Here is a 19,609-nt window from a genome sequence, read left to right as displayed (position 1 = left end):
CACTTCAGGTTGGCCTCCTTCCACCACGTGGAGAGTCAAGTTTAACAACACTGAGAACTGCAGGCAGCCTTCCTCTTGCCTAGAATGCCCTTCTGCCCCCAACTCGCTCCTTCACCTGACTGCTTCCTTCTGGTCTCCTCCAGGTCCCAGTTTGGAAATACCTTCCTCTAAGATCCAATTTGATACCCCTTGCAAGTTCCCTGGCTTGCTGTCCTCAGGCCTCCCAGAGCACTTTGCATCTTTCACTGCAGTGGCCTGTGTGCATACTGGTCTCCATGGAGGCCACGATCTGCTTGGAGGCAAGGTCGTCGCTCACGTTCAGTATGCTCTTTCCCTGGCCCCTGTGGCCAATATCTTCATGCTCACGTGGGGAACAAATGCACACAAGTGACCTGTTACTTCATGGAAAGCCCTCTACAATGACTCAATAGAAATAATATCCGATACTTTTTCAGATTTCTCATATTGAACACCACGCTTTACTTAACAGATTGCAGATCAGTTTTTCTGCCTCTTATATATTTATTGAGAAGGAATAATGGGAGACTAAGAGGCCCAGAAGGCTTACGGGAAAAGTCTCCAGCGATAGGCAGAAAAGGCCCCACTGCTCCAGCTCCAGAATCGGGCCCTTGGGAATCTCTTGGGAGCCCCAGAAATACCATGAGTCCTAGGTAGAACCTACCCACAGAGCAGGGTGAAGGCCATTTGCCATTTGTTTGTTCTCTTTGATGCAGATGGTTCAAATATTCAAGTGCCAATATGCTGTCTTAAAAAGATACACAAGCATCCAGGTGGCATTAGTTTTGCAAATATAACCAATTAACAGGTGAAATGAAGCTCATGGGTAAGCTGACTTAATGCAGAAGGACGGGGAACACTGAACCCCCAAATAAAGGATAAGCTGAGAACATGGGAAGGTGGATTTGCACAGCAGTAAGCTCACATAAGAAGTGAGATCAGAAGAGGAACAGAGCTAAGAGTGACTCTTAAGCTATTTTAATTTTTTTAGAATTAAATGCTGTCTTTCCAGAGCAATGAATGGTTTGTTTAAAAGGTATTTTCTATTTAACACGATACTCTGTGATGTTGGTTAGGACTGACGTTCTTTTTAGTGTCAGCAAGTGGCTTCCCCTCACTCAGGGTGGCTTCAGTGGGGACACTGTCCATATAGTGAAAGGGAGGCTCCTCTGTCTTACTAGGGCTGTGGTAGCAAGACCAGCATTTTCATCTCCTCAGGTACAGACCAGCCAAAGCACAATGCTATCTTGGACCTTATCTGACCAACAAGAACAGAAGGTACTAGTCCAAGATAAAAAATAAGAAAACAAAAACATCTCTCAAATATCCATGAACCTATGAAGTCTGCCATCTTCTTGGAATGTCCAGGCCTGAGGGTTTAATTAACATAAAGCTGTCAGCAACTTTTTATTATGCTGATAAAGGAAACACGTCCTTTGAAGCCTGTCCAGTCCACTGACTGATACTCCACATGGACAAGGCAAGCACTAGAGATGGCTCTGTTACACAATGAAGGATGTGATTCTTGAAAGTGAAAAGGCTGGACCAGGGAAAAACCACAGATGGATTTGAAATTTAACAGTGTGGTGAGACAGGACAGTTGGACTGAAAAAAAAAAAAAGATAAAAGTAACAAAAAAGAAATCACTGCAATAATGCTTTCACCTACTCTCAAAATCTATTCAGGTCTGTTTTCTTTTTATTATCCAGGAATCATATCACTAAAAACATTAGTTGATTTCTTATAATCAGTATTCTTAAGCATAACCAGACTTGTTCAACAGAAAGATTATAGTAAAGCTCCATACTTAATACTGAATAAAGCAAAATAATTTTCAACAGGTAATTAATAGAGGCTTCTAAAAATTTGAAAGGCTAATATACATGCAAATAATAAGGCATTATAGACTTTCCGAGGAGATGATCTTAAGTTATAACATCTGACAAATGTTCTTTCATTCCCTTTGTCTTTGGAGGATTTGGGTCAAGAACAGAGGAAGAGAAGTTTCCTTCCAGCAGTTTCTAAGAGTCTTCAAAATGCCTAGAAAGTTCAGATCAGGTCTGACAAATTTTTGCCATCCAACTCAGAAGGAGACATTATGGAAAACTAACCTACTTCCTGACAATTCATTTATATGTGGCAGGAAATCATCTAGACTGTTCCAACAAAGGCTTATTTTATGGGCATTTCAGTTCAGGCTTGCATAAGAGGTTTGGGGGTTCCTGCAACTGTGATAGGTGTGGTATGGATAACGCAGTCTATCAGTGCCCAGGAACCTGTGAATGTTCTGGGGGTCCCCGACAGACATGTATTTTGCAGTTCTGTAATTTACCACAGTATTTCACATCGGAAACCAAGGTATCTCAAAAGAAAGCTTCTGGGAATGGCATACTTGCCTCTGGCATATTTTAAAATTTCCAATTGCACAGATAAATCATCGGGCAGAGGCTGTGGCCACGCCAGCAACCCAGATCCCCGGCATTACTGGGAACCATTCCTGGTCTCCCAGAAATGTCTGAGCCTGGACCAGAACTACAGTGTTGGGTGTGTGGACGCTACCAGCCGAGCTTCCACTTCTGAAGAGGTGGTGCTGGGCTGAGTGAGCCATCCTGTTTGTTCTTCCTCCAAGCTGAGCTGCTACAACTGTCACCCGCAGAGAAAGATGTTCAGACTGCTGCTCTTTTTTTTTTTTAAAGAAGATGCTGAGAAAAAACTCCTGATGAAAGGATAACACTCCCAGACATCTCTAATGATAGAAGAAGCCACGACTTCTGATTCTTACCATTAATTAGCCCTCTTTAATAAAGCATTAAATGATGTGCTTATAAAATGGATGTATCTACCTGAGGAAACCATCCCATTTCTCTTTGCTAGTTATCATTCTCTCCTTGTATTTACAGAACTCCTCCCTACTGGTCTCAGGGTCACTATGTGTGGAGCCCAAGAACTGCTTCTCATCTTTGAGCTGTAAAAGAATTGTGGGGTTTCTCTTGATTTTACCTTTCTTATCTTCTGCCTTTTCCTCCAGAGGTGGTGCTTTTTCAGCTACAGAGCCATTACCTTCTTCAGATCTTACTACATTTTCCTCTCGGGTAGATTCCTCTCCGACGGGTATCATGTGCCCGTTTGAATTTTCAAAGTTAACTGTTACATCTCCATCTAAAAATGGGGAGAGAAACACCTAGATGTCTAACTTTGACGGCTTTCTTAAAACCCAGTTTTCCAGGTACTAGGACTGTAGGGTTCAGATTTACGTTTCAGACCTGGAAACCAAATACATTCTGGACTATTTTCACTATGTTTTACTGAATAATTCATTGAAATGAAAGAGCTAGGAAATTCTTAGTGTTGGGGGAAAGTAGCTATGGAGAGGGTACCCAGATGCCATCTCAAGACAGGAATGATTAATCTAATTATAAAATATCCCTGGGCAGGAGAGTCCCTCTCTTCTTGGGTTTAGTTTTGGTTGAAATCACACTTGGGAGTCTCTTTGTCATTCAGAAACTGAACGATAAAAGGAGGAATCTGAAAAATGGAATAAACATTTTTAACAAGCACCAAAAACACAAGGTGAATGCAAATATACTAATAACATGAATAGCAATTACACATACCAACGATTAGTGGGAGACATGAACATTTCCAAGCACCACTGTCTCCAGAATATTATATCCATAACACGCTGACTTTACACAGTAATATACCCTCTACTCTACTCAGGGAAAGATGTCAGTAAGACTAACTGTATTTTCATTTTGTTATTTATGGAAATATTAAAATGTACTCAGGGAGTTGTTGTATATTGCTGGCCAAAAAGTCTTTAAGTTAGGGCAATAATAATTTGAAAACATTACGAAAAAATGTTAAGAAAAAAGCAATTTGAGGGAATTTTTTAAAAATCACAATTGAAATTAAAATTTAATGTTATCTAAATCATAAATAATTAATTTAACACCCATGAATGTTTATAAATTCCTAGGAGTTTCTAAAGTAAGAGAGATTTTGCAGAAACTCTTAATTCAGTGCTGCTTGAAAATTTAACACTAGTTCATATCAGGAAAATTTTAAGAAGCTGTGCTATTGGAAAAAAAATTAATGATGATATTTTTACTTAGTAAACTTGAAGAAATGTATAATTAGAGCTAATTTTAGGTAAGTGTGATTAATTTTACTTTGCAATTATTCTGAACAGAATGATTATCTCTTAATTTTTCTTTAAATATGACTGAATTGCTTTGGCTCAACAATAAAATCCACTGGCCTTTTTGACAGAAACAAATATGGCATTTTAACAAGTAAAATACATATAATGCAATCATATTCAAAATGAACAAATAATTGTCCCTCAGTTGTGTAACTCCTACATACCTATAATCCAATACTTGTATAAAACTAAAATAGATAATAACTGGCAACATTATTACAAGTAAATCTTAACTATGTCAATAAAATTAAGGTAATAATTTTTAAAAGACTACATGACAAACCAAAAAGAAAACAAAAGATCCTTGGTTCTCATTACTGGATCCCAAGAAATTTACTATTAAAAAAAAGAGGGAGGGGAGACACAATATAATGTCCAGGTATTGGATTCAAAAAAATAAATAATCTAAGAATGGAAAATTCCAGACAGAAGAGAAAACCATTTCTTTATATAAAAATCCTCAGTTTTCAGGTAACTCAAATACAAATTTATCTTTGTTTTCTACGACTTTCGCTGGTAATAAAAACATGCTGAAATCATGTTAATGACAATTTAATTCTATTTTAACCATTATTACATTAAAAATTCTTTAGGAGATTAAATAACGAATTTTTAAAATTCAGAACAAAAATGCTAGAGAGAAAATTAAATAATTGTGGCATAAGAAGAAACTGGATTAGCACATGATAAAGAGAAATGGTCAGTAATGTATAAAGATACTTACTCTGAGATATTAATATGAAATAAAGCTAAAGTATAGGCAATAATAGGAAAATGAGCCATGTTTGTAATAAATATGGAATTCAAGAAGAAAAACAGAGGAGAACTAAAGTTATTATTAACTGGTGTGTGTACTGAAAAGGTTTTCTAGTTTTTTGTATTGTTTTAGAATTAAAATAAGTCCTGAGCCAGGTTGCCAGTTACAGTAAGATGCCCACTCCAGGTCTTACAGGAGCATCTGTATGCAAAGAAAGGAGAAAACTCAGACAAGAGTCCTAAGCTTAAAGTAAACCAAGAGATAAAGCATACAGAAATAAGTGGTTAAATAAGAAGCATGAGAGTGTTTGAGGGGTTTCCCTCTTTCGGGTAAACAGGTTCTCTGGGGATACAGTTAACAGAGGAACAGAGACAAGAAGAAAATCATAAACAGAAGATAAGTGACTAATTAAAAAAGGCATCCCAGGAGAAAAGGAAAGGAGGCTGGTATGCAGACAAAAACATCTGCATGCCTTCACGTTAAAGCTAAGGGAAAGGAAAGGTAAGAACCAGAAGATGACTAAACTTGGATTAGACCGTGGACTTCTCAGGAGAGAAGGCCAATCACTGAATTTTTAGATTAAAGTTAGATTTTGGTATAAAAAAGGTCATCTAAGAGGAATAATAATAGCTGGGAGTAAGGGTATGGGGTGGAATGGGACGAGGTCAAACCCAGGGTAGTTGGCGGTATTTTTAAAGTCTATTTGGCTGACCGAATAAAGGGCATAATTGACAAGCACTGTTAAGAGCTAAGGCAAGGTCAAGAACATCAAGGAAAGAATGAACCTTGACTGGCAGAAGAGAGCAGGTTGTCACTAAGAACAGCAGTTTCCAGTCTCTGGCTAGGGCTGGAAACAGGCCGAAATTCTCAAGATAATTGCTTCTGGAAAAATGACAGAAAACTATTTTATACAGCCCTTGGCTGAAACGGGGGGAAAGAGTCTATTTACAATAAGCCTCACCGGGAACTTCTAAGTATTAGGTAATTTATGTAGTTCTATATAAGGGCCACGCAAAAAGTAGAAAGTAAAATTCAGTAATTGATGACTTCCCAAACATTAAACCTATTACACCATGCTTAGATTAAAAGCCTAAGCATGTTTGTTATTTTATGTTTTGAAACTTATAATGTTCAGTCTGCAAGCATTAAATAAAAAGACTCAACAGAGTCAGACTTCTGGAAAATAAGTAAATGAAATTGCAATCTATCTTGCAAATAGCTTAACAGATTAGGCAAAATAAAAACCAAGCAATACTAAGCATTTCCCTAAGCCACTTGTTTATAGAAAAAGTAAATGCTTTTCTAGCTATAATTTTTAATGGATAAAAAAAGAGACGTTTAGTCTCTATATTCAATATTCATTAACAGTTCTGGCCATAAATTTTTCCACTTCTTTTTCTTCCTTTAAAAAGGTTTCCAAATAAAGGTTACCACACCACTGCTGTGGCCTATCCTGTAATGATGATCACCCAACATTTGAGTTTTCAGTGGACATGTAATTTCTCTGCTTTTTCCAGGGAGATAAGAGAGGAGGAAGACTTTGAAACTGCAAGTCCACCTTCAAGCACAAAAACGTTAAGGATGTACATTTTTTTATTTCTAAAAGCCCTAGGCAGAAAATGAATAGCTTCAAGGTTAACAGAAAATTAGGGGATACTTAAAAGTTCATTCATAAAATGGAGTGAAAGTGAAAGTCACTCAGTTGTGTCTGACTCTTTGCAACCCCATGGTATGGTCCATGGAATTCTCCAGGCCAGAATACTGGAGTGGGTAGCTGTTCCCTTCTCCAGAGGATCTTCCGAACCCAGGAATCAAACCCAGGTCTCCCATATTACAGGCAGATTCTTTACTGTCTGAGTCCAAAATAAGAGTGAGAGAAGTATAATAAGTAAAACACCTAAAATTTTGAGGGCTCAAGAAAAATGGCATTCTTTAATTCAGGACTTCCCTGTTTTCTTTAAAGCAGGAATAAAATAGTAAAGCATCTCTTAGCTTCTTCTAGAATATTCAGATGTTGAATATCATGTCATTTGGATTTACAAATAGTAAATGCCAAAAGATGTTAAGCTCTTTGCAAGGAACATATTTTAGGAAAAGAGGAGTACTATTGTTTTGATTCTAAATTAATAGCACTTTATTTGTGCCCATAAGAGCACAATAATAATATTTTACCTCAGTAAGCATTCAGGGGATGAGGTGAGGAAGGCATGAGGTAAACCAACAACGTTGCAACAAAAATTTCCATGAGTTTTATAGTAGTGGGAGCAATGATTATTCACTATTATTTATTTTGAGAAATAACCAATCTTGGTATCTTCTTTTGAGGGCCTATCTCAGTTTCTATCTAATCCTTGTCTTTTCGAGCAAGATTATCCCTTGGGAAGATAAAGGGGAAAAGGGAAGAAGATTAGATGTAGGGGATGAAATACTTGGAAATAATAGTGAAAAGGTGAAATAGTGAAAAGGTGAGACAGTTAGATTCAAAGAAATGAAAAGAGAACAAAGCTGGGAAAATACTTGAGAGATGCATAAAGCAGACTAATCTGCCCATTCATGCCTTATTGAACGTACATTTGAGTGTATTATAGAGTATAAAGGACAAGAGGTCCGTTTATCATGTCTTTTTTCTTTTACTGGTAGGCTTAAGAAACCAAAAGGCACGAGTTAAAACTTTCAGCTGAAACTTTGCATTTAGTCAAACAATGGAGTTTACTTGTAGAGAGAGACTGAAGCTCAAGAACAGAGCATGAACCATGTAAGCATTTGTATCTTGTCTGTATCTCCTGCCACAGAGAAGCTTTGTTAAGCTTTAGGTTTAGGATGACATATGGTGAGGCACTCACCAAAAAGCTCATTGAATGTCTTCTTTAGAATACCTGAGATACCCTGCAGCCCACAAAGGCTGTCTGAATTAAAGCAAGATTCTCAGATTGTCGTACTTTATCTCCCAAAGACCATGATCATCTTAAATTTCAAAAGAAAATGAAAGAAAGACCAGAGAATGAAGGATCAAATTACTTTAAATGTATGATTAATTTCCTCACCTTGATCAGGCAATTCCTTAAGAACTCCCCTTCTTATCAGCTCCTCTCTACTTTGTCTTGTAGAAATCTTCCTTTCTAATACTTTTAAAAAGAATAAGCACAAGTAAGAATCTTCATTGCTTAAAATAATTACGAAAAACATTCCAAGTAGAATTGAGTACATTCATTCTGTTCACTTGAGGGCTCAGACCCCAGTTTTTCTAGTTGCCCCGCAAACCACGTGAATGGAATCAACATAATCAGAATGGGCAAATGACCTGAGCCCATGATCTGAAGCCCAGTCACTGAGCTTTCTTCCAAATGATGGTACTTGGCCTAGAATTCAGACACATTATCTTAAATCAACTATGGGGCACCAAAGCTACTTCTCACTTTGAAATATTCCTTTCTTTAGTAATGCATTCTAAAACACAGGCTTTTATGAATGTACAATGAATACAGAGGATATGCATGCTTACATAAAAACAAACTTTCAGTAGACATTCAGGTAACTCATCTGAATCCCAGACAGAAGGACTACTTTGCTAGTGTTTTCTTTCTCACACCGTCTATTACAGAAGTCCGACATTTGTGTAATTCTTTTCCCTGCCATACTCACAAGTTCTAGAGTGTTCTGGAGTAATCCCTGACAAATACCAAGTCTTGGGAGGACGGAGTCAATTCATGCTTTCATAGAATGTAATGGGGCAGGAAACTCAACAGTGATTCTTCTTCAGGAAGAAATCTAAATTCCTGGCGCAACTTCAGAACGGAGCTTAGGAGCTCAGGATGAGACTTCAGCAGTAGTCACCTTATGTCTATAGTGCTAGTTCCTAAACCTCACATGTCATATAACCCCTAGCTGAGGTCCCCACTTTCAGGGGCCAAGAAGGTGTGTCAAGTTAACACAGGGTCTATTTCCTGTTAACACACTCTATTTCCTCCAGATGCCCTGTTCAAGAAAGCACCTTGACACTCGAAAAAGGGCCAGAGAAGGGGTCAAGCCAGGGTTCTTTAGGGGAGAAAGAAAGTTTCATTGGTAGAGAGTGGGTAGCCACAGCAGGACTAGATTCTGATTCTCCCTAAAATTACTACTCCTGGCCTCGTAATCTGTAACTCCTAAAGTCACCCTGGACAACATAATTTCAAGACCCAACCAAAACCCCATTACCCTACGCCATTGGTTCAGTTCAGCCGCTCAGTCGTGTCGGACTGTTTGTGACCCCATGAACTGCAGCAGCCTATGCCATCCTTGGCACATACAGAGCTTGTAATGACACTAAGAACATGCTTTTTGGGGGTGCTCCAGGTGGCCTGAAGCTAGGACACTGGGGAGGGAGTGGGGAGGGAGGGGGGGGTGCCTTGGATCAGAGCTTTGTATTAAGCAATGACATGAACCCCAGAAGAGCTACATTGAGCATCTTTTGAAGAAACTGGAATTTTTTTCTCCTTTCTGATAACTAGGAATTGTGTATCTTGATTGCCAGAAAAGTCCCAGTAAAGCTTGATATATACCACCGATTTCATATGGCAATTCATGGATGAATTCTGTTTCCTCCTTCTTAGGGACCTGACTTCATTTACATTTTATTTATAGCATATGTGCTCTTTGCTCTAAGTTTTGTCAAACTTTTTTGGGGGCGGGGCAGAATCACAGTATAAACAAATGAGGAAATGAATGAGTGAATGAATGAAAAGTGAAAAGAATGATAATGAACATCTCATTGGTTCACATGAAGACACACAAAGAAATCCCCCTCCTTCCTTTAGCTCACTCACCCACCCCCACCCTCCACCATCCCTTCCAGAAACAAGTGAACAACAGCTCACTGGAACGTTGGCAATTTCAACAGAACAAAGTCAACTGGGTGTGGGGGCCAGCAGGAGCTGTTCTGTAGTGGGAGCTCTTGTTTGTAAAAAAGAGTGCTGTTACTTAAATGTAGCTTTAATGGGTTCAAGCTTTTTGTCAAAGAGGAGAGAACCCCCTTCAGCACAGGAAGCCAAATGCCACCCCCCACAATGACACTGGGGCCCTGCCAAGACAGGCAGCGGGTCAGCAAGACGGACCCTCACCACTGCAGTCTCCTGAGGATGGTACAACTCATTCACACTTGCCTGGGGCTCCAAGGGGTCTGAGACCTCTTGCAGCCAGGGTCTCAGGCGCCCCTTTTTGTGGGTGGGCCCTGATCACGCTCTCCCTCCCCCCGGCTGTGTGCACTAAGCTTGAGGCTGCAGGTGCCACTGGACATGTGATGAGGCCACATCCTGGGAAAGTGAGGGTACTGCTGACACAGAACACAGTCATCGTGGCTGTCTGCCCCTGGTTCTCAGGAAACAGAGCTTCTAACTGTGTTTGCTGCTTCGATTAAGTGCCCTAAAACCCAAAATGGTTGTCAGAAGTCCGGGATTCTAGTCCTGGAACTTCCACAGCCAGTTGTGTGACGCTGGGAACTCTTCAGGTTCCAAGGCTCTGATCCATTATCTGTAAACTTAGGGATGCGATTCAATGGCCACTAAAGGACAGCCCATCCAGCCCAAATACTGGGGTGATCCTGGATCATTAATCAAAGCCACTCTGTAATCTCTGTCTGTGCATGCGTGCTTCAGGCGTGGCTGGCTCTTTGCAACCCCATGGACTGTAGTCCTCCAGGCTCCTCTGTCCATGTGATTCTCCCAAGGAGCAGGCGTCTTTTAATTTCATGGCTGTAGTCACCATCTGCAGTGACTTTGGAGCCAGCAAGAATACTGGAGTGGGCTGCCATGTCCTCCTCCAGGGGATCTTCCCGACCCAAGGATTGAACCCAAGTCTCTTGGGTCTCCTGCATTGGCAGGTGGGTTTTTCACCACTAGAGTCACCCGGGAAGCCCAATCTCTGCTTCGGATACCTTTAAAAGCTTTCAAACCTGAACTTAAAAAAAAAAAAATCAACAGGGGGTCCAGAAGGTATCCCCTTGTTGTTTCTGCCTTTCCATTATGGATCCCAGAGGATCCTTTAGTTTTAGAGTTACGTTTTCTGTTGCTTTCATTCTAATTTAATCTCAGCTAAAAATCCGCCCTCTTTCTTCTGTGTAAATACTGGAGTGAGAAGCGGCAGCTTGGCTTCTTGTCAAGAATCAAACTCGACAGCGTTGTTCTTTTGCTCTACCTTGCATAAAGGGGTCCTGATAGGAAAATGCCTTTGGTTATTTGTTTGGTCTTTGGCTGAGGGCATTTTTAACACAGATGCAGATAACTGTGTCCTGGGCCAAGGAGAACAAACTGCAGGCGACTAGGCATGGAAGGTATGCTGTCAGGGCACCAAGTTCCAACCACCGCGCTCCCAGAACAAGTATCTCACTCTTCATCTTTTAAAATATGTGCCTCATGTTTACAGAGTGTCTGTCTGTTTGCAGAACACATTCACAAGACAGTTTTTCATGGGCCCAGAAGTGTTTTGCATTGGAATGAATCTGCGAGGTCATTCTAGTCCAACATGCCACACCAAGCAAGAGTCCTTTCAGGAACATTCCTGGGATGTGCTCACCTGTCTAAAGATATTTGGAGGCAAGAGGGTCCCTTTACAGCAGAGTCCCCTCCAGTTCTCCATCACTCTCACTTTATTCCTCGTAAGAAGGAATTCAAACTTAACATTCAAAAAACTAAGATCATGGCATCCGGTCCCATCACTTCATGGCAGATAGATGGGGGAAAAAATGGAAACAGTGGCAGATTTTATTTTCTTTGGCTCCAAAATCACTGCAGATGGTGACTGCAGCCATGAAATTAAAAGACGCCTGCTCCTAGGGAGAAAGGCTATGACAAACCTAGACAGCATATTAAAAAGCAGAGCCATTACTCTGCTGATGAAGGTCTGTAGAGTCAGAGCTATGGTTTTTCCAGTAGACATGAGCTTGAGCACACTTCAGGAGATAATGAAGGACAGGGAAGCCTGGGGTGCCGCAGTTCATGGGGTTGCAGAGTCGGATGTGACTTAGCAACTGAACAAAGAAGTCAACATTGTACTCCCTCCCTGTAACTGTAGCCCATTAATCAAGGCCACGCTCCCCATCGCTCTAGACCTGAGCAAGTAATCTGTGAATGGAAAACAGTACAGGTGATGCTGGGTGCACTGGGAGCAAAGCATGTCATGGAAGCCTCCTAGAATCTGATCCCAAGTATCCACCAGTTGCTCTTCGACTCTGAAGCTCACACTCGTCTGTGCAACAACAGTGTTAATACTGGGGGGGTCTCGCTCCCAGCAGCAGCACACCCAGAATCTTGCAGGACACAGATCACTGGATGGAATAGCTGGGCTTTTCCATGAAAAGTATTGTTGCCAGTTGAGTAAATGGCTCACAGTTACTCACTTTTATCCTAATTAAAAAAGCACATGTGATTTTTACACCAAGGCCAAGGAAAACTATGATTTCTTTTTCCCTTTTTTTACATAGCTGATTTATATTATTATATTAGTTTCAGGTGTACAACACAGTGACTCAATATTTTTATAGATAATACTCCATTTAAAGTTATTACAAAATCATGGCTGTATTTCCCTGTGCTGTACAACACATTCTTACTGCTTGGTGCTTTTACATGGGATCGTTTTAATCCTCTACCTCATCTTGGCCCTCCTCCCTTCCCTCTCCCCACTGGTAACCGCTAGTGTGTTCTCTATTTCTGTCATCTGTTTCTGTGTTGTTACATTCACTCATTTTAGTTTTTAGATTCCACATATAAGGGACAATATAGTATTGGTCTTTCTCTGTTTGACATTTTTCACAAAGTAAAATAACCTCTAGGTCCATTTATATTGCTGCAAATGGCAGGATTTTATTCTTTTTATGGCCAAGTAATAGTCCATTGTAAATATATACCATATCTTCCTCATCCATTCATCCGCTAATGGACACTTGGGTGTTTCCATATTTTGGCTATCATAAGTAATGCTCCTGTGAACACTGGGGTGCATGTATTTTTTTCAAATTAGTGTTTTCATTTTCTTTAGATATATTCCCAGGAATGGAATTGCTGATGATATGGTAGTTCTACTTTTAGTTTTTTGAGGAATCTCCCTATTCTTTTGCACAGCGGCTGCTCCAATTTACATTCCCATCAACAGAGTGTCAGAGGGTTCCCTTTTCTCCACATCTTGGCCAGTAATTCTTTGTGCAAAACCATGATTTCTGCTTAACTCCTCACCTTGGGTGAATTAAAGTTCTGACGGTTCAATCCTGATTACAACAGCTCATGTTCTAAGTGAAGGAAGCGCTGTGTCCTATTTTCCTGACTTCACACTTAACTCTGGGTTTTCAAGTATTTGAAAAGGACTGATCTTCCAAACACTTCCAGTGGACATCGGTCCATCTCATACTGCGTATCTCAGCTCCTTGGCATGGTCTCTATGATGCCCCCCAAGGCAGGATGGCCTTCCCCTCAACCTGATCCTCCGTTAACCACTCCCTCCCCTGGCTCTCTCTGCTCTAGCCCCTGCTGCTTCTCACCTGAGGCCTGGTGGCCTCTGGCCTTACCAGGATGAGATTTTTCAAACCCCACATGGCTCATCTCATCACTTCCTTCAAGTCTTTGCTCAAAGGTCCCCTTTTCTGAAGTCCTTCCCCACACACCTGATGGAGGACAGTTTGTTTCTTTTCTGATCTTAATCCTTAACCAGCAGGATGTGTCCTGACACATTTTGGGACCTACTACTCTATAGAAGTGTAGCCTTCACTGACTCCTGTATTCCCATCAGGACTTTTCAGGTGGTTGCATGCATGTGTGCTAAGTCGCTTCAGCCCTGTCAGACCCCTTGCGACGCTATGCACCGTAGCCCACCAGGCTCCTCTGTCCAGGGGATTCTCCAGGCAAGAATACTGGAGTGTGTTGCCATCTCCTTCTCCAGGAGATCTTCCCAACCCAGGGATCCCACCCGAGTCTCTTATGTCTCCTGCATCGTCAGGTGGGTTCTTTACCACCAGCACCACCTGGTTGTTGCAGGTTGCTGACACTCAGAAAAAAAAAGAAAAGTGTATTTGTTAGAGGAAAAAAAAAAGAGGATTAAAAACTGAGTTAAAAAAGAAAATAGGCTAATAAGATCTTACTTTCTGTCCTTTCCCCACATCCAGTCTAGAGAAAGCGCAGGCGAGACCTGTGGCTAAACTCTAAGAACAAGAGTCTTCAGTCTTCTCCCCCCTTGGACTGCTTGGCTGGACCAGCCGAAAGGAAAATCCTCCGCTCCCCGTCCTATGGCTCATCTGAAAAAGTCTCTATGTTCTGAAGAAGGGAGGCCACAGTGTGTAGAGGACAGACACCAGCCAACAAGCAGGGTGTAGCATACGATGGGGCTCATCATAAATTATAAGTGATTTATGGTGTCCTTCTGGGCACCGAGCCCACATTCAGGGAAGGAGGCTGGGGCATATGCCTCCGGCTCCTTTCCGTGGACTCCTGGCCAAGATTTTATATTACTCTGGAAGTATCTGTGAGAATAAATCTTGTAGTCAACAAGCCACTTGTGTTTTCTTTTGGCAAGGAAAGAGAGTCCTAATTCTCGATTCTAACGCCGTTTAATGTCGGAACAAAATAGAAGAGCAAATAGAAGACCATTAAATAAGCGGACCATGTTATCTTCTTGGTCTTGAGTACTGAATGGCCTTACTGTGAAACAGACAGACACAGAGACCTGCTTGTCTTGGGTGGAAAGTGTTCTATAAGAGCCTGGCTCTTTACCTCTCCCCAATAGTCGGTACAGAAAGCAGAATGTCAAGAAATGGTCTCCTTTTTAAAAGACCCTTCACTAAGGCTTAGCTAAATCATTTAAAGAACTACAGCCACCAAAATGCCACCCAACGGGACATTTGCAAAAACCTTCCAAAACATCTCAAGAATGTCAGGCAGAGAAATAAAGCCAACATCTCCATCTCGAAACACTCAGGGGTCTGGCTGTTTTCTTGTTTATCCAGGCCACTCCCCTACTCACAAATCCTACGTACTTCAGAACAAGTCCAACTCCTCGGAACAGCAGCCAAGCTTTATAACCGGCCCCAAAGCACCATTCTTCCCCCTAATTTTTTTTTTTTCATCTTACTTTTGCACAAGCCCAAAGTTAAAGTCAACCGTTGCTTCCTGTCATTTCCTAAACACTTCCTGCACCACCTCTGCTCCATTCCTTCATTGGTTTCCTTCTCCTAGAATCAGGCTATTTCCCTCTCCCTCTTCACTGAAATCTTGCTTGAATTTTAAATCCTCTTCAAACAGCGCCCCCTACATGGCGATCTCACTATTCTGGTTGGTAAAATGTATAACTCCAAGTTCCTAGAGCGCTTTTCTTTTTCCATTCAAATATAGTTGATTTACAATGTTGTGTTCGTTTCAGGTGTATAGCAAAGTGATATATATATATATATTCTTTCCAAGATTTTTTCATATAGATTATTCAAAGATATTGAATATAGTTCTCTGTGCTATACAGTCGGTCCTTCTTGACCTGTTTCATATATAGTCATGTGTATATGTTAATCCCAAATTCCTAATTTATCCCTCTCCCCGCTCCTTTCCCTCTTGGTAACTGTAAGCTTATTTTCTAAGTAGAGAAGTTTTAAATAACTTATCTGTGCCTCAGTTTTCTCATCTATAAAGTGGGATAACAGCTGCTACTTTCTGGTTCTTCTGGAGGTTAAATAAGAAGTGAAACTGTTAGATTAATATCTAGAATCTAAAAAGCACTGAATAAATGTTAGCTATTATTATTATTGCTATTAGCTACTGTTAGCTACTATTATTTATTAAGTTATAGAACTTACTACATTTTTGACTGTGTACTATGTGTACAAAGTTGCATATTCACATGACTCTAGTCCAAACCCTAAGAGGGCACTTCTGTATGTCATTTCATCTCCACTATGCCAAAAACCGTACAACGCACAGAGAACATACTGTGCATTTCTGTTTTGTTTTGTTTTCACAAGGAGGCAGAGGAGTTATATCTACAGCTCTTTTCTACCTTTTCTACTCATCTTAGAAATAGCCCTCCTGATATGCAGCCTTTGAGGAACCACCTTCCCCCCTCTGAGTCCATGTTACCTGCGTGAAGCCAATCCCATCTCTGGGGTCCAAGACTCCCGAGCCCAGTATCTTACAGGCACTGGTGACTGGTGCAGAGAGCGGCTGTGTCCGAACTGCACCAGTGAGATTCAGGCCCAAGACCTTTGGTGCAACAGGAGGAAAGAAAGGTGTTTTTTTCCTTCTGGATCTGTAGAACTAGCTGAACAGGAGCCTAAGGCTGCTAGTAGTCAGTCACTTTGCCTCCAAAAAAGGAGAGCCTAACTTAAAAAAAAAAAAAAAGAAAGAAAGCCAATACAGAGGAATACAGACTCAAAAGGAGGAGACAGATTCCGAATCTTAGTTTCTAAGGAGCTGGATCCAACTCCATGCCTGAAGGTTGCCCCTGGGCTTCTTGGTTAAGTGAACCAATAAATTCCCTATTTGCTAAAGCCTGTTACATTCATCAGCAGTGAAAAGTTCTGACTAATCAAGGTGTTAAATGGATGTTTTTTAACGCTAAATTTTCTTCCAGCAGAACCTAGGAAGTCTCTAGTTTTCAAGGCAGAAATATGAAAGAAGAACTATACAGACCCTCTTTTCCCCCTTCAAGGCCTTAAGAAAGAGGAAGGTGTCTATGCTCCCTTCTTCCTCTTGGGAAATCAGTGTCACAACTTCCTCCAAAAACGTGACAGCAATCATCTGCTTATTTGGTGCTTAGATAGCATTTTTGTATTTATTTTCTCATCAGTCCTCCCAGTATTCCTGAAAGACAGGCTAATCAATTATTATTCTTATTTCTCTCAAATAGATAAGGACACTAGACTTAAAAGAAGGCAAACATGTTTTCCAGTCACAGATTTAGAATCTGGTTGAACCCTAATGCATCTGACCAAAGCCTACCACTTGCATTCTCCCTCCTGAATTGATAATTACAAAGATTTCAAATTTCTCAAGAGCTACAATGCTTTTTAATTCCCCTTTAAGACATGAGACAGAAGAAAACCATTTTTTTCTGAACAGTTAAATGAACAGTTATCATAGCTTTGTTTCAAGGCATTAAATTAAATTAAATTTTATAAAAATACTAGGTAATATTCTGTACAGGTAATATTCATATTCAGAAATTTTAAAATATAGTACACATTTGAAAGTCTTGCTCTTATTGGTCATTTGTATATTCATTGTTTATGCACATATAAACATATGTAAATATATATTCTATTTATAAAAGTTGAAGTATAGTTAATTTATAATGCTATATTAGTTTCAGGTGTACAACACTGATATTCAGTATTTCCATAGATAATATTCTACTTAAAGTTACTAAAAACAATGACTATATTTCCCTATGCTGTACAACATATCTTGTTGCCGATCTAATTTAATACATAGTTTGAAAAAAAAAAATACATAGTTTGTGTCTTTTAATCCCATACCTCTTCATTCTCCCCACTAGTATCCACTAGTTTGTTCCCTATAAGTTTGCTTCTATTTTTTAAAATACATTCATTTGCTTTATCTTATAAATTATGCATATGTGGTAACAGAGATTGTCTCAGAAGGAAACCTTTTTAAAGTTAATTTTCAATGGGCAATTTTTAAATAGTAGTGCACTCTCAACAGTTAGAACTGGACATGGAACAACAGACTGGTTCCAAATAGGAAAAGGAGTACGTCAAGCCTGTATATTGTCACACTGCTTATTTAACTTATATGCAGAGTACATCATGAGAAACGCTGGGCTGGAAGAAGCACAAGCTGGAATCAAGATTGCTGGGAGAAATATCAATAACCTCAGATATGCAGATGATACCACCATTATGGGAGAAAGTGAAGAGGAACTAAAAAGCCTCTTGATGAAAGTGAAGGAGGAGAGTGAAAAAGTTGGCTTAAAGCTCAACAATCAGAAAACTAAGATCATGGCATCTGGTCCCATCACCTCATGGGAAATAGATGGGGAGACAGGGGAAACAGTGTCAGACTATTTTTTTGGGCTCCAAAATCACTGCAGATGGTGAATGCAGCCATGAAATTAAAAGACGCTTACTCCTTGGAAGGAAAATTATGACCAACCTAGATAGCATATTAAAAAGCAGAGACATTACTTTGCCAACAAAGGTCCGTCTGGTCAAGGCTATGGTTTTTCCAGTGGTCATGTATGGATGTGAGAGTTGGACTGTGAAGAAAGCTGAGCGCTGAAGAATTGATGCTTTTGAACTGTGGTGTTGGAGAAGACTCTTGAGAGTCCCTTGGACTGCAAGGAGATCCAACCAGTCCATCCTGAAGGAGATAAGTCCTGGGTGTCCATTGGAAGGACTGATGCTGAAGCTGAAATGCCAGTACTTTGGCCACCTCATGCGAAGAGTTGACTCATTGGAAAACACCCTGATGCTGGGAGGGATTGGGGGCAGGAGGAGAAGGGGACGACAGAGGTTGAGATGGCTGGATGGCATCACCAACTCGATGGGCATGAGTTTGCGTAAACTCCTGGAGTTGGTGATGGACAGGGAGGCCTGGTGTGCTGCGATTCATGGGGTCGCAAAGAGTCGGACACGACTGAGCAACTGAACTGAATTGAACTGAACACTCTCATAGTTCAAATTATAAAAGGATCAAGTAGAAAAAAAAAATCTCACTTTCTCTCTGGCTCTCACCTTGACCCCACCTATTCAAACTGAACCTCACCTTTACTCCACAAGCAAATAACCACTTTTATTAGTGTTCTTGTATCCTCCCAGACTTTCTTAGGCAAATTCATTCATTTTTAATTTTTCCCCTTTATACACAAAAGATAGGATGTTTAAAAACTGTTCAGCATCATTCTTTTTCACTGAACAGTTATTAATGCTTCTAAAATTTCAGGTGACAGAGCTGAGACGGAAGAGGTGATGGCTTCTGCCTTGTGCAAACAGCAGTAGCAGCTGAAATCACTGCTGTTTCCAAAGGGGTTGAGCTGGAAACAGTCATGGCAAATCCATCCAAAGGGACTCATGGGGTTTATTCCCAAGGGATAAAGGTTGGGGACGAGAACAATGAGCAAGTCCTCGATCCCAGATGGGCCAGGAAGTACCAGTGATCTCAGGAGAGTAATCAGAGGCCAGGATTTGTGAGCTACGTGAAACTCTGCTTGTCATTCCCCCTTCCAGGCTGATTCTCGTAAAGTCATGAGAGGCAAAACTGCACTAGACAGGTGCCCTGGGGGTTCACCCCGTTTGATGGAAAGTCTGTGTGTTTCCATTTCCTGTTTCTTCACATTCAAAGAGAGTAAACTCCAAACAATGTGAGACCAGAAAAGGCACAGATGTGTGAAAGAACGGTAATGATAATCATCCTTAGATTAATTAAATTCTAACCTTCCAATAGCAGACTAGAGAAGTGACCAAAAATGAATCTCAGCTCTGAATGGTGAAGAGAGATTTTAAGCTAAAAGATCATAAACAACACCCGTGAAAGAAGAGACAGAGTCTGAACTTCTGACTCTCACACACTTCCCCATGATCTGCTTTAGGACAGTCTCATCCATTTCAGGGATTTAACACAGATTGAAATGGCACAATGTCTCATTTTAACGCTGATCAGGTAGCC

The 19,609-nt window shown here is 40.5% G+C and overlaps 1 protein-coding gene across 5 annotated transcripts in view; it reads right to left on the bottom strand.

Moving 5' to 3' along the window:
• PHACTR2 (phosphatase and actin regulator 2) overlaps nucleotides 1-19,609 on the bottom strand; it is a 291,523-nt gene that overhangs the window by 57,180 nt on the left and 214,734 nt on the right. For 4 of the 5 annotated variants that reach the window (XM_043887979.1, XM_043887981.1, XM_043887983.1 and 1 more), the window contains exons 3-4: nucleotides 8,024-8,104; nucleotides 3,019-3,177 (exon numbers count right to left, since the gene is read on the bottom strand). In XM_043887979.1, the coding sequence (XP_043743914.1) occupies nucleotides 3,019-3,177; nucleotides 8,024-8,104 (240 nt within the window). The remainder of the gene's footprint in view (nucleotides 1-3,018; nucleotides 3,178-8,023; nucleotides 8,105-19,609) is intronic. The other variant, XM_043887982.1, reaches the window with a different exon arrangement.

Source organism: Cervus elaphus, chromosome 26, assembly GCF_910594005.1.
Source record: "Cervus elaphus chromosome 26, mCerEla1.1, whole genome shotgun sequence".
Lineage (NCBI taxonomy): Eukaryota > Metazoa > Chordata > Mammalia > Artiodactyla > Cervidae > Cervus > Cervus elaphus.
The sequence above is the reverse complement of the archived record's forward strand: the minus strand, read 5'-3'. Positions and strand labels throughout refer to the sequence as shown.